Source organism: Suillus paluster (assembly GCF_016628075.1).
Source record: "Suillus paluster strain FC165 chromosome Unknown EDB91scaffold_18, whole genome shotgun sequence".
NCBI classification, from domain to species: domain Eukaryota; kingdom Fungi; phylum Basidiomycota; class Agaricomycetes; order Boletales; family Suillaceae; genus Suillus; species Suillus paluster.
Window position 1 is genome coordinate 418,507 of NW_024537578.1, and position 21,576 is coordinate 440,082.

General features: G+C 50.1%; 4 protein-coding genes across 4 annotated transcripts; 3 read left to right on the forward strand and 1 right to left on the reverse strand.

Moving 5' to 3' along the window:
* Window positions 1-1,410: 1,410 nt before the first annotated feature.
* On the forward strand, window positions 1,411-3,183 carry EDB91DRAFT_1081067 (uncharacterized protein; the record flags this gene model as incomplete). The annotated part of the gene is made up of 7 exons (XM_041315338.1): window positions 1,411-1,561; window positions 1,902-1,966; window positions 2,196-2,343; window positions 2,406-2,492; window positions 2,567-2,644; window positions 3,029-3,069; window positions 3,115-3,183. 7 exons carry the CDS (start codon window positions 1,411-1,413, stop codon window positions 3,181-3,183), a joined length of 639 nt encoding a protein of 212 aa, XP_041178568.1.
* Window positions 3,184-10,404: 7,221 nt separating this feature from the next.
* EDB91DRAFT_1247178 (uncharacterized protein) lies at window positions 10,405-10,960 on the forward strand (the record flags this gene model as incomplete). The annotated part of the gene is made up of 4 exons (XM_041322781.1): window positions 10,405-10,431; window positions 10,496-10,691; window positions 10,732-10,841; window positions 10,901-10,960. 4 exons carry the CDS (start codon window positions 10,405-10,407, stop codon window positions 10,958-10,960), a joined length of 393 nt encoding a protein of 130 aa, XP_041178569.1.
* Window positions 10,961-13,993: 3,033 nt separating this feature from the next.
* EDB91DRAFT_1125435 (ABC-2 type transporter-domain-containing protein) lies at window positions 13,994-19,578 on the forward strand. Its single transcript, XM_041318396.1, has 20 exons — window positions 13,994-14,344; window positions 14,398-14,612; window positions 14,666-15,095; window positions 15,146-15,405; window positions 15,459-15,777; window positions 15,833-15,928; window positions 15,977-16,198; window positions 16,258-16,453; window positions 16,504-16,719; window positions 16,773-17,156; window positions 17,206-17,309; window positions 17,359-17,475; window positions 17,526-17,640; window positions 17,693-17,808; window positions 17,862-18,026; window positions 18,077-18,428; window positions 18,479-18,843; window positions 18,893-18,990; window positions 19,044-19,300; window positions 19,356-19,578. The coding sequence occupies exons 1-20, from the start codon at window positions 14,106-14,108 to the stop codon at window positions 19,410-19,412; spliced, it is 4,323 nt and encodes a 1,440-aa protein (XP_041178570.1). The 5' UTR covers window positions 13,994-14,105; the 3' UTR covers window positions 19,413-19,578.
* EDB91DRAFT_1335782 (WD40-repeat-containing domain protein) lies at window positions 19,579-21,576 on the reverse strand. The gene is made up of 2 exons (XM_041325512.1): window positions 20,188-21,576; window positions 19,579-20,133 (listed from the first exon to the last, which is right to left on the reverse strand). Exons 1-2 carry the CDS (start codon window positions 21,433-21,435, stop codon window positions 19,705-19,707), a joined length of 1,677 nt encoding a protein of 558 aa, XP_041178571.1. The 5' UTR covers window positions 21,436-21,576; the 3' UTR covers window positions 19,579-19,704.

The following is a 21,576-nucleotide window of genomic DNA, read 5'->3' on the forward strand; positions in this document are numbered from 1 at the left end:
ATAGGCGATTTATCCGTGTTATTTTCGAAGCACAACAGTTTTTAGCGAACGAAGAACGACGAGAAAGATTATCATATTGTCTCGTTCTGCAATGAAAATGTAAGACGGTTGCTACGTCAACATGTCAGCATGCGGTGAGCATATATGTTTATTGGTCGTTTGTCGCATCCCATGGGAGAACTGAACCTTCCGGTGATGATTTTGAGACACGAACAGATAGGAATTACGAGAGCTAGTTTGATATCACTGATACTTCCGCTTGTCTTGCTTCACAACTCAGTGCTCAGGGCACCGACGACATACAACCCTTCTTGCATTGCAATATAGGCTATATAACGGAGTGATTCCTACACGGTATTGCTATCCGCGAAACCCTCGGCAGGTACTGTGCTATGCTAAACATTATAGGCGCCAACGGCCCGAGGTAGAAATCTGGATAGAGGAGTTCTTCAGCGTGGAACTCTCAGGCCTCATGTACTGTAGCTGGCGCTCTGCTGAACACCATAGTCACCGACGGCCGGAGGTAGAAATATAGATAGATGAGTTCTTCAGTCTCGTTTCGGAAGTCAATTGAAAAGTGCTTGTTCGTCTTCTCTCTCACTTTCAAATCCGACTCTAGAGCAGGTACATAATACATGCGAGGGGCGTGTCTGCGGCGGAGCGCGCCCGCAGCAATGAATCAAGCAGCTGGATCAGAATTCGACGGATGCATGCACACGCGATGTATTACTGTGATACAATGATAAGTAGATCTGTGTAAGTAAGTTCTACGACTAGAGTGGGATTCGCGGTAGCTGACATAGATCTAGTGCAATGATGTTTCCAACACGGTAACGCGACGACGCTGGAAATGTTCATATCATTACCGTCAGGACAATCAAGACATAAGACTTCAAGGGTGAACTGAAGCCGTTGGAAGAGGTTTGGGATGACGAGAAAGGCGTCACCCTCGAAAAAGGTAATCGTATCTACAATTTCAGTTCAGTTGGCAATTCATAAGTAGCCAATTGCTAATTCACAATATAAGTATTGTAGGTTGGGTGCCAATATCCGGCCCAGTGTTATCTAACTGCGGCTGAACTTACACCTGCTCGACCTTGTGACTAGGGAATGGTGCAAATTGCAGCAAGCGAAACGAACGTCGGATAAGCCAATAGATTCTCATTCATATACGAGGGTGCGTGCCACCCCAGAACTTGACTGCTCTTCGCTCGGGATTACCATTCATTCCGCTTCTTCCGCTCTGTTCACCTCGCACCCGCAGGAATGACCCCCGACGCTTAGAAAATGTGGTCGTCGCGCGTCCCACACATTCTGCGCGGAAGAACGTAGTTTCCGGTCTCCGCATATAGTTCGACTCTAAAAGCCAATCTAAAGGACCATTGATGCAGAGTTCGCGCCCCCACCGCCATGCAATGGGTCGATTCGTTCGCTCTCGTACCTGCAGCTCGTACCCGCTTACTAAATGCATTGGCATTGGTATTATTCAAACACACACGCGTTACGGGTGATCCGAACTTTGAAGGCACTGCAAAGTTTCGATGCTCGTTCACTTGTGCGGGTGCGTACCCTCATCAAGTTGTGCGCTACTTCGCAAGATCATCCAGCGATAACACACGGACGGGTCCTGAATCCTGGATCCCATAGTCGATGGCCAAGCGAGCGCGGACAATCGTGTAAGGCTTGTAATGGGTTCGAAGGGGAATTGTAACGAAACGAAGTAGATAGGAGACGAGCACAAAGGTAATCGAGACGAGTAGGAAAACGTATAAGACGAGGACTTTCTGCGAGGCTTTTCGGTCGTGTTTGGAGCGGGGAATCACGTCTGGGATTCTGCTATCGATATGAGTGTACATGAGCTGTATATATTTTCGAATGGCTTACTAGGCCATAATGAGCAGGAGAGCATGTGGTCCAAGTGAAAATACTCGGTGAAGGCAAGGGGCTCGTGAAAACGGAGCACAAGGTATGATAAGAGAATGAAGTACAACGGGATATAAAAGAATGTATCCGCGTGACTCGGATGCGAAGAGTAACGGAGGCACGTCGTCTTCGTTTTGAAGCGTGATCGGTGCGTAGAGGATATGCAATCGTTACAACCGCAATCCCATGAACACTTCGACCGGCAAGCTGCCAAGCACAAAAACGATCTTCCTCGCAGCTATCACTTCAGAACCAATCAAATCAGTGTCTAGCCATCGATCCGACACCAAAATTCTCTTCTCTGTCAAACCACGCGCCTTCTTCCAAAGAAGCTGCTCTTAACAAGCAAGTACGCAGGCCCAGTACATCCCCAGCGCCAGTCCCAAGATCCAATCCAAGAAGCGAGTTGCATCGATGGAAGTAAGTATCAGAACGCATCAGAACGCATCATCACATCGCATCACCTCGTTACGGAAATGAAGCCCCTTATCGCCTCGAATTCGACCCACGGATCATATCAGGCCCAGGGATAGCGAAGAGCGAACTCGGGTGTCACGGAATGGTTTACGGTAAGGCTTCATGTATGATGGATTCGATCTTCGGAAGGAATGTTAGCCGTGTTCGGGGATAACTTATCTTGCAGGTCCAGGAGAGCGTTTGGCTCGGACTTTTCGGTGCATCACCGCGAGAGTAAGTGCTACGTGGTACTGGATGGTCTTCCGTGAGTGCCGGAGCTCCTGGTGCAGTACTAGTGGCTGGAGTCCTGGTCGTAGGGAGTCCACCATGGTAATCTGTCCTCGACGGATACATACATGGAGCCGCCGCCACCCGCCTTACACAGAAGTTTAACTTGGGGATCCCCCTCGCATATGGAAGATATCATGGCCACTACATACAGTGGATTCGACTTTAGAAAGGATTTTTCATTTTTCGGCGTGTTCGGAATAACATGACTTATCATTAGAGGTGTTTTGCAGGTCCTAGGAGAGCGTTGGTTCGGACTGCCAGTGCATGACCGCGAGAGTATAGTACTACATAGATAGTACCGGTGAGTGTCGGTCATGCCGAGAAACGGGTGATCTGCATTTTTGACAACGGAACATAGAACACGGACACGATGCTCCTGCAACATTAAGCGAGTCTTCCGTGAGTGCCGGAGGTCCTAGCGAGTAGCTGGAGTCCTGATGGTAGGCATGGATAGAGCGGCTAGCTCCTGTTGGCCCGGGGATTCCCCTCGCATCCGAGTCCGAGTCCGCGTGATGTCCACTTATGCATCAAGTCGCTTACGTCTTCGTGCAGGATTTCGAAATGCGGTGTTCGGTTCCTCGTGAATAGCATAAATAAATCATGATATTGTGCACGGGAGCGTCGTTTCGGATGGATAGCCTAGATCACTGGGAGAATACCGATGAGAATGGATCTTCACGCCAAGGACAGGGTCTGTGTTGTTGGTCACACGGTGTTTATGTTGCTCTTGCGCTTCGTATGATAGTCGAACATACAAAGGGCGTAGTAGAGAGAGTGGTTAAGTAAGCGTATGTCATGCCGATTGAATGGATAAAATATGGAGCGAAGAAGGGGCCGGCTGTTGATGAGAAGGCCAAGAGATGCACCCTGCGAATGATAGCGGTGGACCTGATAGAGAGCGTCATTCCTGAATCCTGAGTGTCGTCATAGACATGTTACATGACAATGACGCGAAACGTGAGAGTACATTGAAAAAGAGGGTCGAACAACCGGGCCAATATGATTTCTGACAATCATATGTTTGGAACTTTAAAAAAAAAAAGATGTGAAAACTTGACGCTTGTTGGATATGGGTAGATTTGGTGGTGTAAGGAGTGTGAATACGATAAGCTGAAGTCGTATGTAGAGTGGATCATGTCAGTATTCGATGAAATCTATTTAGGGAAATAATGGTACTGAGGTGGATATGAAAGTGGGTTGAACATTTAATATCAAGTAGTCAACTCTCGAGCTGGGTCCAGCGTGAACGTTATGTTCACTGTCGTTTGCGTCACTGTACAGGCGGTGGATATTGTTACGAGATGAATAAGGTTCCGCGGTAAGGGCAAGGCGACCCGGTAGTACCTGGGAGACCAGGAACGGGGGGGAGTATGGATGTGGGGCGTTGTAGAATTGAGGCGCAGGCCGCGCAGTGCGAGAAAACAAAAGGATGAACCGATATTGGACCGATAAGAATGGAGGTACGGGATGGCGGATATAGAAGAATGAGGAGGAGGGGACACGGTGGAGATCAAGGTAATGAACGGGGACAGTGGGGTGTTGAGCGGTGGGTAAAAGGTTTATAGAGAGACAAGCCTTTTCAGGAGTAGGTATAATAGAGTTGAGTAGTCTAATTAAAGAATACTTGATCGTGAGAAAGTTCTTTAGTGAATTTCCTTTCAGTTCAGCAAGTAACTCGCTTTCAGGTCTCTCGACCTCAACCACTAGGATGGCGACAACGACGGTCACGACGACGGCGACAACGACGACGGTATCGAATGAACAAGCACCGGTTCGTTTAATAAGTAAACATGCACCCGTTCCTTTTCTACTCGAAGCGTTCCCCGTACCACCTTCTCATATCCCACCTTCACCCGCTGTCTCTCCATCTTCTATAAATCCACCACCTTCTCTACCACCTTCTGCACCACTTCCACCCGTACCCTGGTCCATCACCACTCAATGAATGCGACACACTACTCCTTGTTACCCGAAGACCTTCCTCAAAACTTTCCATCTCTTCTTCAAGTTCAGATCCGCAATCTCCTATCAGAACTCGCACTAGAAACGGAAGTCTCTCCAGTCTGCGTTCCTTTCATAGCGCCACAAGGAACCATTCCTATGACTTTGCAAATACAATATCAGAGGAAGGTCCTTATGACGTACCAAATATACTCCCCGCCTCTCTTGAGCTCCATACGCGATATTCCAGATGTCCTCAAGCCTTCTTTCCCTCCACTCGACGACAGTTTAGCTTGCATCGACCTAGACGCGCTAAAATCTGACCGTGACGCAGAAGACCCAATCTTCTCATTCCCTTCCCCTCCTTCATTCCCCCCTCCTCAAAATAAACATCTTCGCAAATCCAGTCGCACTTCAGAACTCGCCTTTCCCTCAGAGTTGGACCGCTCAGTCAGCCCAGACGTATCAGCTATAATCCAGGCAACATCACGTCCACGCTCTCGTCCTCGTCCACGCGTCTCCAGCCAGCCCCGCTCCCGCGTTTCCAACTTGACAAACGAACAGTCACGTTCCAGGGCCGGTAGCCTTAATGGGAATAGATCATCAGGGTCCTCAAAACCCTTCCTATCTAAACCTTCCAAAGACCCTCGTGAGTTGGAGGTTGAAGTAGAGCATGAAGATGGTCATGACTCTGATTCAAGTATTGATCTTCATACCCCCCTGCCGTGAGTCTTTTTGTCTTTTTGTTCCAGTGCTTTCCACTCTTCTTCGCTTCCAAATCCGGGGCTTTTCTTCCTTTCGTAATGGCCATGACGTGCATCTCCACTGACTCTCTATCCAGGCACCTCATGCTCCGACACGGCCTCCTTTCCCCGCATTCCAAGCTCCTCCCAACATCACCTCCAGACCCAAGTCGTCTCTCCATCGCGTCAAATTTCTCCCAAACTTCCCTCCAGTCCAACTTTAGCGCTTTCTCGAACCAGTCGGACGCCTCTTTGGTCACCAACAGCTCAACAGGGAGCAAGCACCCCAAAGATTCGCGGGACACCCCCAGCAGGCGCGTGAGGCATCGTGATGGCAGGTTGTTGAGAGGAGGTATTGGCCTTACCACGGGTTTGGGTTGGAGTGATAGGTGAGTCCTTTGTTCTTGCGTCGGCTTGGTTTTATAGCATGACTTGAGAGCTCCGGGAAAGCCGGGAGTGGGCACCAGGAGTGTGATTTTCTTCCTCTCCCATGTCGCGCTTTTATCCCATCTGTCTGTTCGCTTCTATCTGTGATTTCGCTTCCGTTGTGCAAAGAGCGGCGGTTTGCTTTGGGAGTGGCGACCTTCCCTGTCACTGGGCGGTTCTTGATGCCCGTATTAGCACATCTTCTCTCAAGTCACCGCTCGTGCCTCCATCGGGTCACGCCCCAAGTTCTCATTCACAACTCTCGCGCATTCTCGCCTCATACTAACCTCTTCCACAGCGAAGACGAAGACGCTCCCTCCCCACTCACCCGCCGCCTCTCAGCCCTCAACCTCTCCCGACGTTCATCAGCCACCTCCATATCCACCTCCCACTCCCACTCCTCCCTCCGCTCGCCACATCCGCTCTCGCGGAGCATCTCCCACTCTATCCTTCGCGAGGAAGTAGAGGTGGACGACGTGGACGAGTTTGGACGCGTCGCACGAGCCAGCGAGTCCAGACGCATCGCCGGCCGCGCCGCAAGCGGAAGCAAAAGTCTACCACTCGGCGGAAACAGAAACGCGCCTCCCAACTGGACGAACGCCAAAAACACGCACGAGTAAACCAAAAGACGAAGTCAGGTGTTCTTTCGAAGATGGTGACGGGGTGACGCCCACCCGGGCTGAGTTTCGTGATAGTGCTGGGTCGAGCTCGAGCGGAATTGGGCCGGGTATTGGGAATGGGAATAGTTCGAGCACTGCTTCTACGTCCTCCTTGTCGCTTCCCTTTCCTGCGACGCCTCAGAGCCCTGTAGCGTTTTCGGCTGTTCCAAACCCGCTCTTAGGTTCTTCCTCCATCTCAAACACGGGTTCTTACATCCCCAACCCCTCGATCCCAAGCCGCTCCCCAACTCCAAGCCTATGCAATGTCGACAAATCCCTCCCTCCTCTCCCGCTCACACCCCAAAAGTACCCCCCTTCGCTCAAGCGCCTACGTACCTATTCGAGCGCGTCGAGTATTGGGTCTGTTGAGTTGAGTTCTGCGGGCTTGAATGGAGCTGGTGAGGGTTTGGGTATTGGACGGCCCTCGTTGGGTGGTGTCCCGAGACCTTCCTTGGGGGGTGTTCCAAAGCCTTCATTAAGTGGTGTTCCGAGACCTTCCTTGGGTGGCGTCCCACGACCATCGCTCAACGGCACTCCCCGGCCATCCCTATCGTTAGGTGGTGTCCCCCGACCATCCCTAAGCACGCCCCGACCATCAATAGGCACACCCCGACCCTCAATAAACACGCAAACCCACCCCTACCCATCTGCATCCAACAGCTCTCTGTCCACGCCCAATCCATCCATATCCAGTCTCACAGCGCAAACCGGTCACACGAATCGGGAATGGGCGGGTATCCTCTGTACCTTTCATAACCCGCAACTTCTCATCCCCCACCCAAAGCGCCCACCCCCTCACTCTCCCCCTCACACGCCCACTCAAACTCCTCCAACCAGGCGAACAGCCTCCACGTACAGGGGGAGTGTTGATGTATAACCGGAACGTGCATGATCAGCTTAAACGCACGCAATCGCACTCCCAATCACCACCCCACACACAAATACATCCTCAGTCGCCCTCACAGCCACAGTCCCCCATTTCCATCTCAGTAACACAAGCGCTCGTGATGCCCAGCGAAAGACCAAAGTCGAGGACGGGTACGGGGATGGTTTATAGGTCGTCTTCTGGTCCTGGGGGGATTGGGGGGAGTAGGATGAGGGTGCCCAGTGTTGTTAGGCCTAGTGGGGTTGGTGTTGCGTTGTGAGTTGGGGTGGGGATTTGGTGTGGTGTGGTGTTGGGGGAAGGGGAAGGGGTGTGGTGAGTGTGTTTGTTCTTTTTTGGGGGATATGGGGCGTGGTGTTGATGCTGCGTTTTTTTAGGGGTGCAAGGGAGCTGTGTTGTGCTGTGATGATGGGTGCAACCATCAGGCTTCATGATGATCAGGATCAGGGGCTGTTGATTCAACGGGGAGGCCGTGTGCATCAATTTTGTACAGATTAAGATCCAAGACATGGTCGGATGTTGAGTGGGACGGCTTTCCTCGGTGCCTGAGACTTTTCTACGCTGCTCTGGGGAACATCTTCCTACTGTCCCGTGGGCGTCCGAGTCTCCTACGCACGCACACCTCTATCGACCACACACTTCCCTCGAAACCAACCACCCCACTACACATCGGAGCATCACAAACATATCGACTTACTGCGGATTCATTTCACCATGCGGATGATATACTTTTTTTCTGTCTAGGGACCTGGAGCCTTTTTTCATTTTCTAGTTGTGGCCTGGCGCTTGCGATTCATCTTCACCATGGGCCTGGTTCATGGCTTGGTGAATTATTTCTCTTTCATCGTGGAACGGATTTGGATTTGGATTTATCGCGCTTTCATCTCGTGTTCCTTTGCATTTCATCTACATATGTGGCACAGGCCGCCGCACCCCCTTGCATTTCATCTTGGCATCAAATATATCTGCCGCCGCCACCATCACGCCACTCCCCTACCCATACCCTTCCCAACGCCACCCCTTTCCCTCATCGCGCCATCCCCAAACCATAGTACCGCCAGATAGCTATAGAGTGCCGCTGTCACATACATCATACATGGATACATACCTTATGCCGTTTTTCTTTCCTTTCTTTCTTTTTTTTCTTTTTTCAATCATTGGAAGCTTTCTGAACATATTGCATTATTGATACTGGATGGATTTTCAAGTTGGATATACATACGTATACTTTGGATGGCATGGATTTTGGTGTATGGAATGGAAATTGTATACGTTTTGAGTTTTGAGTTTCGAGGACGTGCATGCCATAATCCATTATTTCTACTTATATGGTCTGACTATGTATTACGGAAGACTAGCTGCAGTGCCAGGACGTGTGGTGTCAGCCTGACTGGATCAACGAATGTCTTCCTTCTTCAAGCTTCAAGGTCTGACTGCGGGGGACTAAGCTGGATCATTCACTAGGTTGTTACCAACTTGCGATGTCTGTTGCCGGCGTGATACCTGTCCCGCGACGCCCTGTACTACCCATCGCGGAAAACGTGTTGGTCCTCGAACGTGGTCGATTGGTGCGACAAAATACTCGGCCCTGGCTTCAACTTGAAGTAACAGTGGTCGTCATGTCACTCGTTAACGTTGCCGCTTAGCTGCAGAGGTCTTTCTGTCGCATGTTCGACATCACTGCTACTGCCTTCGCTGATAACTACACAGAGCTGATCACCCATTTCTTTAGCAGAGGCTTCTCCTAATTACGGTCGTCTGTCGTCTTTTGGTCTCAGCGCTCAGTGGAATGAAGACTGGCGTCTATCGTGCCGACCGGCCGTCAACGACATAGAACTACACGTGCAGCATGCCCTGAACGTTCAGAACCCTCATCTGATTCTGAATGAACAGTTATCTTCCTTCTATTGTGCCACGCATTTCTCCTCACCCTCTCACCTGATCTACCGCTCATTCTGCCCACCACTCAGCCCCTTGATCCTCCGTGTCCCTTGTCCCTGCTTCATTGCGTCATCATGAGCGGTAGCTTGCAGGGCTGTCCCATCAGACTTGCAGGTCGGCAACTCCACAAATCCTTTCGTGATCTTCACGCTTAAAGGGCTTCTCCAAGCCTCACCCCGCATGCCCCGAGGCATTTACGTATCCATCAATCTCGACCGCTGGAAATCAAATGTCCGAGTTCTATCATCCGAAAGCAATCTAACGTGGGGCGATACCGTGACCCAGTAAAGCATTCTATAAAGACTTGCAGACGTGGTTGGATGACTGATCTTTGGTTTGCAGATCACCAGATTCGTCACCTTCATTATTGCTGGTGATCAGGGCATCCTTTGAGCTCGGCTGAATGTTAGGCAATGAAGAACTCATTAGTAAACTTGAAATGCCATGGGATGAACTAGTGCTCGACAATAGAGACGAATATTTTGGTGAATGATCTGCTTCCCATTCGTGTACTTCTGCTGACTTGTCATAGAGCTGTCCTTCCCACCTATCCGTGGTGTCCACCCTTGAGTCCGTCACGCTGAAGGTCGCTTTTGTGCATACTTGCAGAAATGAGGACGGTGCACTGCTTCATGTAAGCAGCACTAGCCCCGCACTGACAATTTTTGCTAAAAGACTGCAAGCTGTAGCCTGTCGTTGACTGTGACATTACTCAGCGCAATGCAGGCCACACGCAGCTATACCAGGTGGTTCTGGACCTGTGTCCGGTTGGCCCTCTTGGCTGTGCTGCCGCTCTTACCAGTCTCGCGTGAGTTGACATTATAGGCTATAGTAGAAGGGACACGATACACTAACTTCATCTCTCGATTTCGTGACACCCTCACCCTGATCACGTGTTCTCTCTCTATCATTTCGCTGAAGCGTCGCTGCAACCTTCGAGAATCTGCCCGACTCTGCCCGACTCTGCTACGAGCTATTGCCTCGTTGTCCCGAGGGCATGTATCTTCATAGTATTGCGGTAGATGGCGCAGATTATGTGACCCACGAATGCGACGATACTGAAGGTGACGCATCCGATGAAGGGATTCACCATCGATGAATCGTACTCGAGCTTTATCCTCTGGGCCATCCACTTCTTGAGATGCTCAAGGACGACTTCACAAAGGCGGTATGGAACACCTCTATCATGGGCCCAAGGGACGAGATCATACTGCCCATTGTCAATGTGCTAGAGCGTGATCCGAGAGTGCCGTGCCGCTCTCGAATCTGGTTGTATCCGACCGCAGCTTTTACTCCCATCCCTACCATTCCTTTCGATCGAACGCAGATGGCTCCGGGCAGGAACTACGCCTGGGGGATATCTATATCTGCTCTTACACGCTGACACTCTCGGCTCTGGTCAGAGCTCGCCGGACAATGAAGACCCATGTAACTCCATCCTTCGTGGCAATTTGATAAGGTCAACCAGGCGCAGGGCAGGGGAAGGCACCCGCAACTGTCGACAGCGAGCTTGACCTTGTTCGGGAACTCGTTCCCCCGAAGGTCAAGTTATTTCTGGAGAAGGAGCCACACAAGCAGGTGCATTCGAAGTTTTACAACGCAACACCTGGGTGCACCTCGCTTGTCATGGCATGCAGGACCACGAGCAGCCTTACAATTCACGTTTCGCCATGAGAGAGACGCCTGACACTGCTTGACACTATGAAGAACAACGCTCTGAAAGCCGAATTTGTTGTGTTGTCAGCGTGTCATATTGCTGTCGGGGATGAACAAACGCCCGACGATGCCATCGACCTCGCAGCTGGTATGCAGTTTTCGGGATTCAAAGCGTCATTGGCACTATGGGTAGTCGACGACGATGTCGCAAAACATGTTGTCGAATTTTCTATGACAATATGTTCAAAGATGCGGTCATTGACTGCACGAAGGCTGCCTCAGCACTCAACAAGGCTACGTACGCTGTAAAGAAGAAAGTGCCACTCGAGCTTGGCTCGAGCAGAGAATAGTGTTCATTCATATTGGTGTGTAATCCCAAGTCGCGTGTGTTTTCATCTACTAGTACAATTTTACTAGCCTTTAATTCCCACAAGGTTACTCTTGGGCTCTAATCTTTTCTTTTCGCATTCTCTCTTGCGTTGCATCTGTTGTAGTGATCTTTGGGGAAATAATCAGGGTACTGTGTGTTGCCAACATTTCTTTCAGGTCGTTCTTGAACAGGATGCATTGGCCCCTGTAGGGCCGCATGTCTGCCTAGGGGGAGATTAGAGCAAATATCCGCCTGAGATATAACAATTTCGTGCGTGGGCATCAGAGGACCTTGTTGGCGATTTCATCTGACCTTGGTCATCAGAAGAGAACCCGAGCAATGCATTGCAACAATCAATCAAAGCAGGCGTACCAGTCCAGCGTGGCTGCTGAGCGCTGAATTTCCGTGCCAACGATCATCAACTCGCTCCCTGCGTACACGAGTCAAAGCGGTCATGAAGTGCTGCCGCCTGCAAGTCATCATTGGTATTGTGAGTACGATCGGCCTTTGTCTCACATTTAATCCGATATCTCTCAGTTTCCGGATCTTCTGATTGCAAACGGTAATGATGGGTTTCGGCATATTTCTCCCGTGGCGTTGTTCTGTTCTTGTAAGTATATTTTGATACTGGTGAGGCCTTGTTCAGTACTAGTGTTATCAGTTGGCCTGAGGACTACCATCTGAAGAAAAGTTCATCCCTGTACTTCCAGTGTCCAATCCGCTTCGCTATCAGACCGCTGTGTTGCATTGCCCCTTTACCCCGAGCCTCGCGCATCCTCTAATATTCCGATTTCATGGTTCTATCTGGCTGGCTCGCACCGTTCTGCCGTAGCACCGCTCCGTCTTTGTAAGTCTTTCAAACCCTCGGAGCTCTTGCTGTCAACTTTAAAACCCGTCATAGCGCCACACCCAGCTGTTGCCGGTGCCTTCATTCTCTTGACATCTCTATAGGCTATTCTAGGTGGGTCTGAGTTTATCCACCCGCAGCCCCAAAGAGTGTTTTCATGTTATTGTTATTGGACGTGGTTCATCCCTCGTGAGGTACTTCTTGCTACCTTGGCCTTTCTAGTGGGCATTCGATGCACTTGTTGTGAACGAGTTCCATATCATTGACTGCAAATTTACTCAGGCCTTGTCTCTCAGGGTCGATCCTGGCTGAGAATGTCCATTGAAAAGATCGCTAGCCCGATAGCTCATCACTGTGTTGATGTTCGATATTTGGTATGTATGTCCATTTTTGGAGGATAGGTCGTGATGCTACCCCGCGTTCCGCGCCTTGGGTTACTGGTGGTGCTTCTCCTGGTTGCAACAAGAATGAATAACTCGTCTGCTTTCGACAGCACTGGCGTTCTCTTAAACAGGGGGGCTCTTGTGCTATGACGGAGGCCTCGGGAGGAGAAGGCGGATGCAAAATTACATTCCAAATGCAACTGAACACTCAACTTTCGACAATTTCGAGGAGAACACTACAGTCAAAGATCTCTTCATCGCGATACCTGCATTATGAAGTCAAGGAGTGCCCCATTGATAATGTCATGGGTTGTGAGTGTTATTTCTCCGTGTTTCCCACTGCTTATCAGCTGTGCCAGCACCCATCAACCTTTAGCGGAATTCTTCTAGGCGTTCGACAGATCGCTGTTCCTTTGCAAGGGTTGACAGACCGTCTTTTTGGTTCGGCAAGTACCCTCCGCGAAGGAATGGCGTTATCATACTGCAGGCAGAGAAGGAACGAGCGTCTTCGCCATGAAGAGCTGTATTATTCAAGTTGCTCGCCAGGATCCGACGTTTCTGGACGACATTACGGACAGTGCACTGTAAGTCAAACATTGCAAAACGAACGCACTTGTCCTTCCAATGTTCCTCACTAGGCACCAGAAATACTCGTACGGTAAACGCATTACACCACATGTATCCGAGATCACAAGGTCGGTTCCTCTAGGCAATACCCGTCCGCTAAGTATCGCAAGAAGCACAATCTGGCTTATTTCACATGCGACGTCGACGGCTAGCTATCGCAGCAAGACCTGTTACGCAAGTCGCAGCCAGGGGTAATGGTTTTACGATCCCACATACTGCCCAAATTACGGTGCAAATATATTCCGACATGAGAACGCCAGGCTCCGAGCGCCAAGTTACTTTCCGAGATGTCAAGAACGAACCTATCAGTCCTGCAGACTGGCACTCGCAGCTTCGTCGTAGAACCCTTGGTGATTGCGCTAGACTCATGTTCACATTTTGTACTAGTCACAATTGGACAACTGGAAAGCCACTGCATGAGTATGACTCAGGTGTATCTACATCAACTTGATGCTCTGATAATCGCTGTCCAAGATAGACGGCATCGCTAGTTTCCTCATGCGTTAGCATCAGCCGCTCGAGCGAGTTCCATTTCGATATACAAGTTGCTGTTCCTTTCCTATTTGTATTACATATTGTTCTATGGCGGCGGTACTTAAGATGCTATTTCCACGACGAATGTCTGGTATCAACAAAAGTTGGCTGTATTGCATCGGATAGGGTGTCATCAGACTTACGTGTGCATGTGAGAGCATAGAGCCAAATATGGCAATGGTGGCTTATCTCATCTGCAATCTCATAAGATCTCGCAGGATCTAGACATGGGAACAGGTCAGTGATTCATGATTTCCCGCTTGAGATCGGCCTTCGGGATATACCACAGCTGTAGGTGAGCTTGTCAGTAACGCGTTCGTCCGGCTCGATGCTTATACGTCGGGTAGTATCATTTCTCTTTGCCACCATGGACTATATATATTCAAAGCTTACCAGCCACTCCCTCCTGTATCCCAAGCTTCACAATGATTCCTCCGGGCCCGCACGATGACCCTGATGACCCTGAAGCACTCAGACCCACATTACATGCCAAAGATCAAAGTGCACCATCGCATATTGAGTTCCACCCTACCTTCGTACAGAGCCATCACGACACCCTCGAGATCGCATCCCTTGATGAACCCGAGCCTCATAAATCCGTTTTAACCTTGGTCTCGGAGGAAGATTTCAACTTCGAGAAACATCTCAAAGACATCTTCAAACGGTAAGTTCAGGACCCTTTCGTGCACGCCTTGCTGTGACTGACAATCAATAAAGTTGTGATGAGGAAGAAATAAAATGGCGCGAGCTCGGTGTTGTGTTCAATGACCTACGTGTGGTAGGCATTGGTGCGAGAGCATCATTGCAACCAACCATGGGGTCCTTATTTAGCCCTACTTCCCTATTGCGCACAATTAGTGCAATTCGTCATCCACCTGTGCGAGATATATTGACAGGCTTCGAAGGTGTCGTTGCACCTGGCGAAATGCTACGTGAGTATTTGTGATTCTCACCGCATGTACTCTATGAAACTATATTCTTTCAGTTGTCCTTGGAAACCCTGGGTCAGGATGTAGCACCTTCCTCAAGACCCTTGCTAACCAACGCGGGGAGTACCATGCTGTGGAGGGAGAGGTTTCGTACGACTCGTTTACTTTTGAAGACATCCGGGATCATTACCGCGGAGATGTCATATATTGTCCAGAGGACGACATTCACTTCCCTTCCTTGACGGTCGAAGAGACATTATCTTTTGCCATCAAAACTCGTACACCTCAGACTCGTCCTGCCAATCAGTCAAGGAAGCAATTTAATGCCGAATTTTTGGACATTCTCCTGAGAATTTTCGGTCTTCACCACGTTCGGAAAACCGTCGTGGGAGATGCTGCGATTCGAGGTGTTTCGGGTGGAGAGAAGAAACGTGTTTCTATTGCGGAGGCAGTGTCTTGCAGAAGTATGATTGGCGCATGGGACAAGTGAGTTTCTACTGCGGCAGGCTGTTTTGGCGTTAACTCAGCACATCTAGTTCTACACGCGGCCTGGATTCCTCTACAGCACTCGAGTTTGTTCAAGCTTTGCGTTTGAGTACAGACATCGCACATCTGACAACTATCGTGTCCATTTACCAAGCCGGAGAGCAATTGTACGAACTCTTCGACAAGGTATGCGTCATTGCTGAAGGTAGAATGGCCTATTTCGGGCCGGCCAAAGCCGCCCGCCAATATTTTATCGATATGGGTTATGAACCCCACAACAGGCAGACTACAGCAGATTTCCTCGTTACTGGTATGTCCTATTGCTCAGCTACGTAATTTCTCTCTCACGTCCCTGATTATCAGTTACCGACCCAATTGGCCGGAAGATTAGGTCAGGGTTCGAGGGCATAGTGCCCAGAACGGCGGAGGATATGGCTGCCCATTTCAAGGCGTCCCGGCTTGGCCATCTTAATCGTCAGGCAATTGACGAGTATCGGGCGCTTCATGTTGGCAAGCCTGACCGCAAAGATGCATACCGGCTGAGCGCAATCAAGGAACATTCTCGTCATGCACCCAAGAGCAGCTCGTATACCATATCTATCCCTATGCAAGTTAAGGCTGTGATGGTTCGCCGTGTGCAAATTATCAAGGGTGACCTCGCCTCGCAGGTGGTGCAACTAGGGTACGGTGTGATACAACGTTTACGAGACGACCCCTGACTCCACTTGACCAATTAGTGCCCAGTTCTTCCAAGGCATCATCATGGGCACGGTATTCTTGAAACTGCCTGATGCAACTTCGGGTTTTTTCTCTCGGGGAGGTGTTTTGTTCTTGTGAGTGTCTTGTTCGGCCATGCGAAAGCACGATCTGACTTCATGTAGCGCTCTCTTTATTGGCGCATTATCTGCAATGGCAGAGATTCCTGCCCTGTTTACCCAGCGACCTATTGTATTGCGTCACCACAAAGCAGCGATGTACTACCCTTTCATCGAGGCTTTCGCTCACACAGTGGTAGACATCCCAATCAGTTTCATGGTCTTAGCTGTTTTCAGTGTCATTCTTTACTTCTTGGTCGGCCTTCAAAAAACGGCACCCCAGTTCTTGTGAGTGCATCTAGCAGTGGTCTGTAGTTAAAGCGTTGTTGACTAATATTGGTCTGCAGTATTTTCTTTTTGATCATCTTTACCATGACTACTGCGATGAAGGCTTTCTTTAGGATGATCGCGGCTAGTTTTAAGGATGTGTCTGGTGCATTGTCCGTGGCTGGTATCGCTGTACTCTTTGTTTCCTTGTTCACCGGTTACACTATTCCTCGTCCAAATATCCCAGGCGGCCTCAGATGGATAACATATATAAACGTGAGGACATCTTTCTCTGTTCATGATCCGAGCTAAACCGCCTGATGAAGCCTCTTCGTTACGGCTTCGAGGCCATCATGGCGAATGAGTTCCACACTTTGAACGGCACTTGCACTACGCTTGTTCCCCAAGGTCCAGGATACGAGAACATTTCTTTGGCGAACCAAGTTTGCACGACTGTCGGATCACTGCCTGGTATGACCACCGTAGATGGCAACAGGTTTATGAACTTGTCATATGGCTACTCGTATAGCAATCTCTGGAGAGTAAGTTGACCGTCTAATCACAATCGTCCTCGCTAAGGTCTCATGTCCCCCAGGATTACGGTATCATGTGTGCCTTCGGCGTTGGCTTCTTCGTGATGTTGCTCTTTGCTACGGAATACAACACCAGTTCCGCGTTTGATACCGCGGTGACTCTCTTCAAGCAAGGAACATGGGCACCAGAAGCTATTAACACTACAGAAGACGAAGAGAAATCCAGTCAGCCAGCGCCTTTGGACAGCTTTGCCACGGGGACCGCGGGCGCAACTGCCCCCCACGGTCTTCTCGAGAAACCAGAAACCAATGGTGTATTTACCTGGCAGCACATTCAATACGTCGTACCGGTATCTGGGGGAGAACGGCGCTTGGTCGACGATGTCTCCGGGTATGTCGCACCTGGCAAATTAACGGCTCTTATGGGCGAATCGGGTGCCGGAAAGGTTCGTCAGTATATTTGTTTTCCGAGCTTTTTTCAACTCCTTACCATAGACGACATTGCTTAATGTTCTGGCTCAACGGACCGATATCGGAGTTGTCGTTGGAGAACCGTTTGTCAACGGGCAGCCCCTTCCTGCGGACTTTCAGGCTCAGACGTGAGTGAATATGCTATCAATCACACTCGTTCCTTAATCGTCCTTGCAGAGGCTATTGTCAACAAATGGACACTCACTTGCCGCAATCAACTGTTCGCGAGGCTCTTATGTTCTCCGCTCGTCTGCGACAACCTGAGTCTGTCCCATCTGCGGAACTCGAATCATAGTATGTTTCCATGTTTTTACAGTGCGCGCACGGCTGAAGCTTGTGGATAGTGTTGACAAATGCCTCATCATGTGCGGCCTTGAGAATTATGCTGATGCTATTGTTGGATCATTGGGTGTTGAGCACCGCAAGCGCACGACGATTGGTGTTGAGCTCGCAGCAAAGGTAACTCTTTTGGGGGCCATATTTTTTTTCATGCTTGCTGATAATTTTGAAGCCCAAACTGCTCTTATTCCTTGACGAGCCAACGTCCGGTCTCGATTCCCAGTCTGCCTGGGCAATAATGACGTTCCTTCGTGAACTCGCAAACAATGGGCAGGCCATTCTCTGCACGTAAGTTGTGCTAGATCTGGGATTTTAATGCGAAACTTAATCGCTGCAACCAGAATTCACCAACCCTCTGCCGAGCTCTTCCAGGTGTTCGATAGACTGCTGCTTCTTCGCAAGGGTGGTCAGACTGTTTACTTTGGTGATATCGGCGATAAATCCTCGATTATGCTGGATTACTTTGAGCGCAACGGCGCCCCTCACTGTGATGCCGATGCCAATCCGTAAGTTATTTTGTTACACCACTGAATCATTTTTCATATTGGAATCAAAGTGCTGAGTATATGCTGGATACCATCGGAGCTGGCGCAACTGCAACCACCTCAGTCGACTGGCATGACATTTGGAAGCGATCTCCAGAAGCTGTTGAACTTCAAGCGCAGATTGAACGAATACACGCCGATGGTCGCGCACAGCCATTGGTGGAGACGGAGCGTCACACTGAATTTGCCACCTCATGGATTCACCAAGCTGTCACCCTCACGAAGCGCAACTTCCAAGCATACTGGCGTGATCCGACGTACCTCATCGCGAAGATCATTCTCAATCTCGCGGGTGGATTGTTAATTGGGTTCACTTTCTTCCGCAGCCAGGATAGCTTGCAAGGCACGCAGAACAAACTTTTTGTGCGTTTCTTTACCTCTCGTTCGCAAGCCATACGCTCATCTCAGCGTAGTCAATTTTCCTCGCATTGATTCTCTGTGTGCCCCTATCGCAGCAACTCCAATCCAAGTACATCAATATTCGCTCCATCTACGAGATCCGCGAGCGTCCGAGCAGAATGTACAGCTGGACCTCATTAGTTACATCACAGATCCTTGTCGAGATTCCCTGGAACATATTTTGCTCGTCACTCTTCTTCGTTTGTTGGTACTGGGCGGTCGGTTACGCCATGGATCGAGCGGGCTACGCATATATCATGTACGGAATCGTGTTCCCCATCTATTACACTACCATCGCAGAGGCTATCGCATCTATGGCACCTAACGCAGTGATCGCATCGTTGTTGTTCACCATGCTATTTTCATTCGTCACCATCTTGTAAGTCCAACGCGTATTTATGCCGATCCAGTCGCTAACGCCTCTGAAGTAACGGTGTTTTGCAGCCTTTCCGTGCGTTGGGTTGGTGGCAATGGATGTACAGAGTGTCCCCATTCACATACCTCGTCGAGGGCCTCTTGGGTCACGGTTAGCCCACGCTCTCCTCCGTAGATTGTGACCTATACTGAGATTCCCCACAGCCATTGGCGGACAACTGATCAATTGCGCGTCAGAAGAACTAGTTCCAATCAATCCTCCCAGTGGACTCAATTGCTCGACATACATGGATCCCTTCATATCTTACGCCGGGGGCTACCTCACGGACCCCGGTGCGACGGCGGAGTGCCTCTACTGCCCGTACCGCACCACCGACCAGTTCATGCTCAACAGTTTCAACATCAAGTATTCTGATGACTGGCGAAACTTGGGCATTATAGTGGGCGTCGCCGTGTTTAATGTGCGTTCCTTTCAACTTGGCTACCCGACACACGTACTCATTTGATTGGTTTTAGGTCTTTGCGATCTTTGTGCTTACATATATATTCCGCATCCGGAAGGGCATACGATGAAGATACTACATCATAGAACCAACGAATAATACTTATCTACTCACGAGAAAACTTGAAATTAGATTATTGCTGTACACTTACAACACAACCATAATTAGTACATCCTTTTATAATGCGTTGAAGGTTCTTGCATCCAGAGCCGATTCAGTTTGCGGAGGATTGACTCTGCACTATTTGACTCAGATGCTCATGCATTCACAACTCGTCACTACTCTGGGTCATATGAGCAACATACATATAACAGCTTGTGCAGGTAAAGTTCCGTAAAGAATGCGCCAGCACAACTTGCAGATCACCGTATCGACAAGATCCCCGACCTCGTTGTCGAACTCGACCTCTCCTTCCCCTCTTTCTTCTTCTTGGCGCCCACGCCCTCCCATATCCTCCAAAACTTCAAATTCTCATCCCCCGCACCCGTGCACACGACGTCGCCCGCAGGCCCTACCGCCGTGTACAGTACCCGCGAGTCGTGTGCGTCCCGTATCTCTGCGATGCGCTCGAGTGATGGGTACGCATGTACCATAATTGCATTCGTCGGGTATCCATGCGTCGTGAGGATTTCTTTTTTGTGCGGTGACCAGATGATGGAGGTGACTTGGGATGGCGTTTTGAGAGAATGCAAACGGGCACCGGTGCCGCTGTTCCAGATATGGACAGTTGCGTCGTTCGTGCCGCCGCCACTGGCCAGGAGGGAAGATTGCCAGGGGCACCAAGCAATCGCCTACAAACAATGTTAGATATACCAATCTCGTACAATCAAACGGCTACAGTTTACCTTTACGGCTGCGGTATGGTTCCGCTTCGTCCACTTCGCCTGCCCACGAGCTCCCTCCGTAACATCGCCTACACGTCCATCCCAAATATTGACGACATTATCGTTACCCCCACTTGCTAGTAGTTCGCCATCTGCTCTCCACTTCAGTCCGCAGACTTCTCCTGTGTGTCCAAGCAACTCCATAACCTTGTGCCGAGGGACACGGACGTCATGGTGCCATATGCTTCCATCCCCGCATCCAGAGCTAAGTATGTGGGCGTTCCAAGAGAGCACAGCGATTTGGCCTTGGTGTCCACCCATTGTACGGAGCTTTTGTCCGGCTTCTAAGTCCCACAGCTCAACTTCACCGGTACCGAGACCAATACCGAGGTAAGCACCATCATTCGAGAAGTCAACCGAGGAGACATATGTGCCCTCAGGCGCTTCACCAAGGTGGGAGACGGTCCCCGTATCGGCCCGCCAGACGTACGTGCTCTCAGCAAGGGCGACAGCAACAATGTTCTGGACAGACCATGACACGAGATTGAGGTAAAAATCATCAACCATGCCTGGAGCATCGAGAACGCGCTCGGGCTGAGTGGGAATACGGCGGGACTTGTTCGTTATAGAGCTGGTTGACGAAGGGAGTTCACCTGGGCGTCCGTACAACGGACGAGCCAGTTCACGTTGTTGGGAAAGCGTAGAGTCTGAAGAGGAAGCTGGAGGCGCCTCGTGATAAGCCAGCACGCGGCGATTAAGAGGGACACCTGCAGCGGCCGCAAGGCGAGCAGTGTGTCCGGGTGATGCGGTTTTAGGATTGAGACTCATGAGCTCAAGCGTAGCAGCAACGTCATCGGCTTCACGAGTGGTAATGAAACGATCACGGTTGTCGCTAGTGGATTGTGTGCGTTCTCTGGTAGCAGGGGTTGATCTCGAGCGTTTGAGCTCTGGTCTAGGCTGTGATGTAGGGGGTAAGTAGTCGCGTGAAACAACGTCCAAACGGGTCTCGATGCCGCCTTTTCTGATGACGCCTCCACCTGCCTGACGCTGAAATGAGTCTGAAACGGCAATGCCACCTCCAGTTGCACGTTTTACGGGAGATGTGGCTCGCGATTTTGTGATGAATGGATTTGAGAGGTCAGCAGGATGAGACCGTTTCTGCGGGGAGATGGAGATACTATTGAAGGCAGAAATGATAGATGGAGTGAGCGGTGTCTTTGCATCTGATCGTGATCTATAGCGAGATGGTGTCTTGGGTATCGAGGTCATCGTGATGCACAGTGAGCACAACAATCAGAACAACAGAACAAATGAGAGGCGCGAGCAAGGCAAAACAGCAATTGGGTGCAAGATTTGAGTTCGGCGTGTTTTGAACGTGTAGGCACGTGTATGTCACGTGCGTTGTTTTTC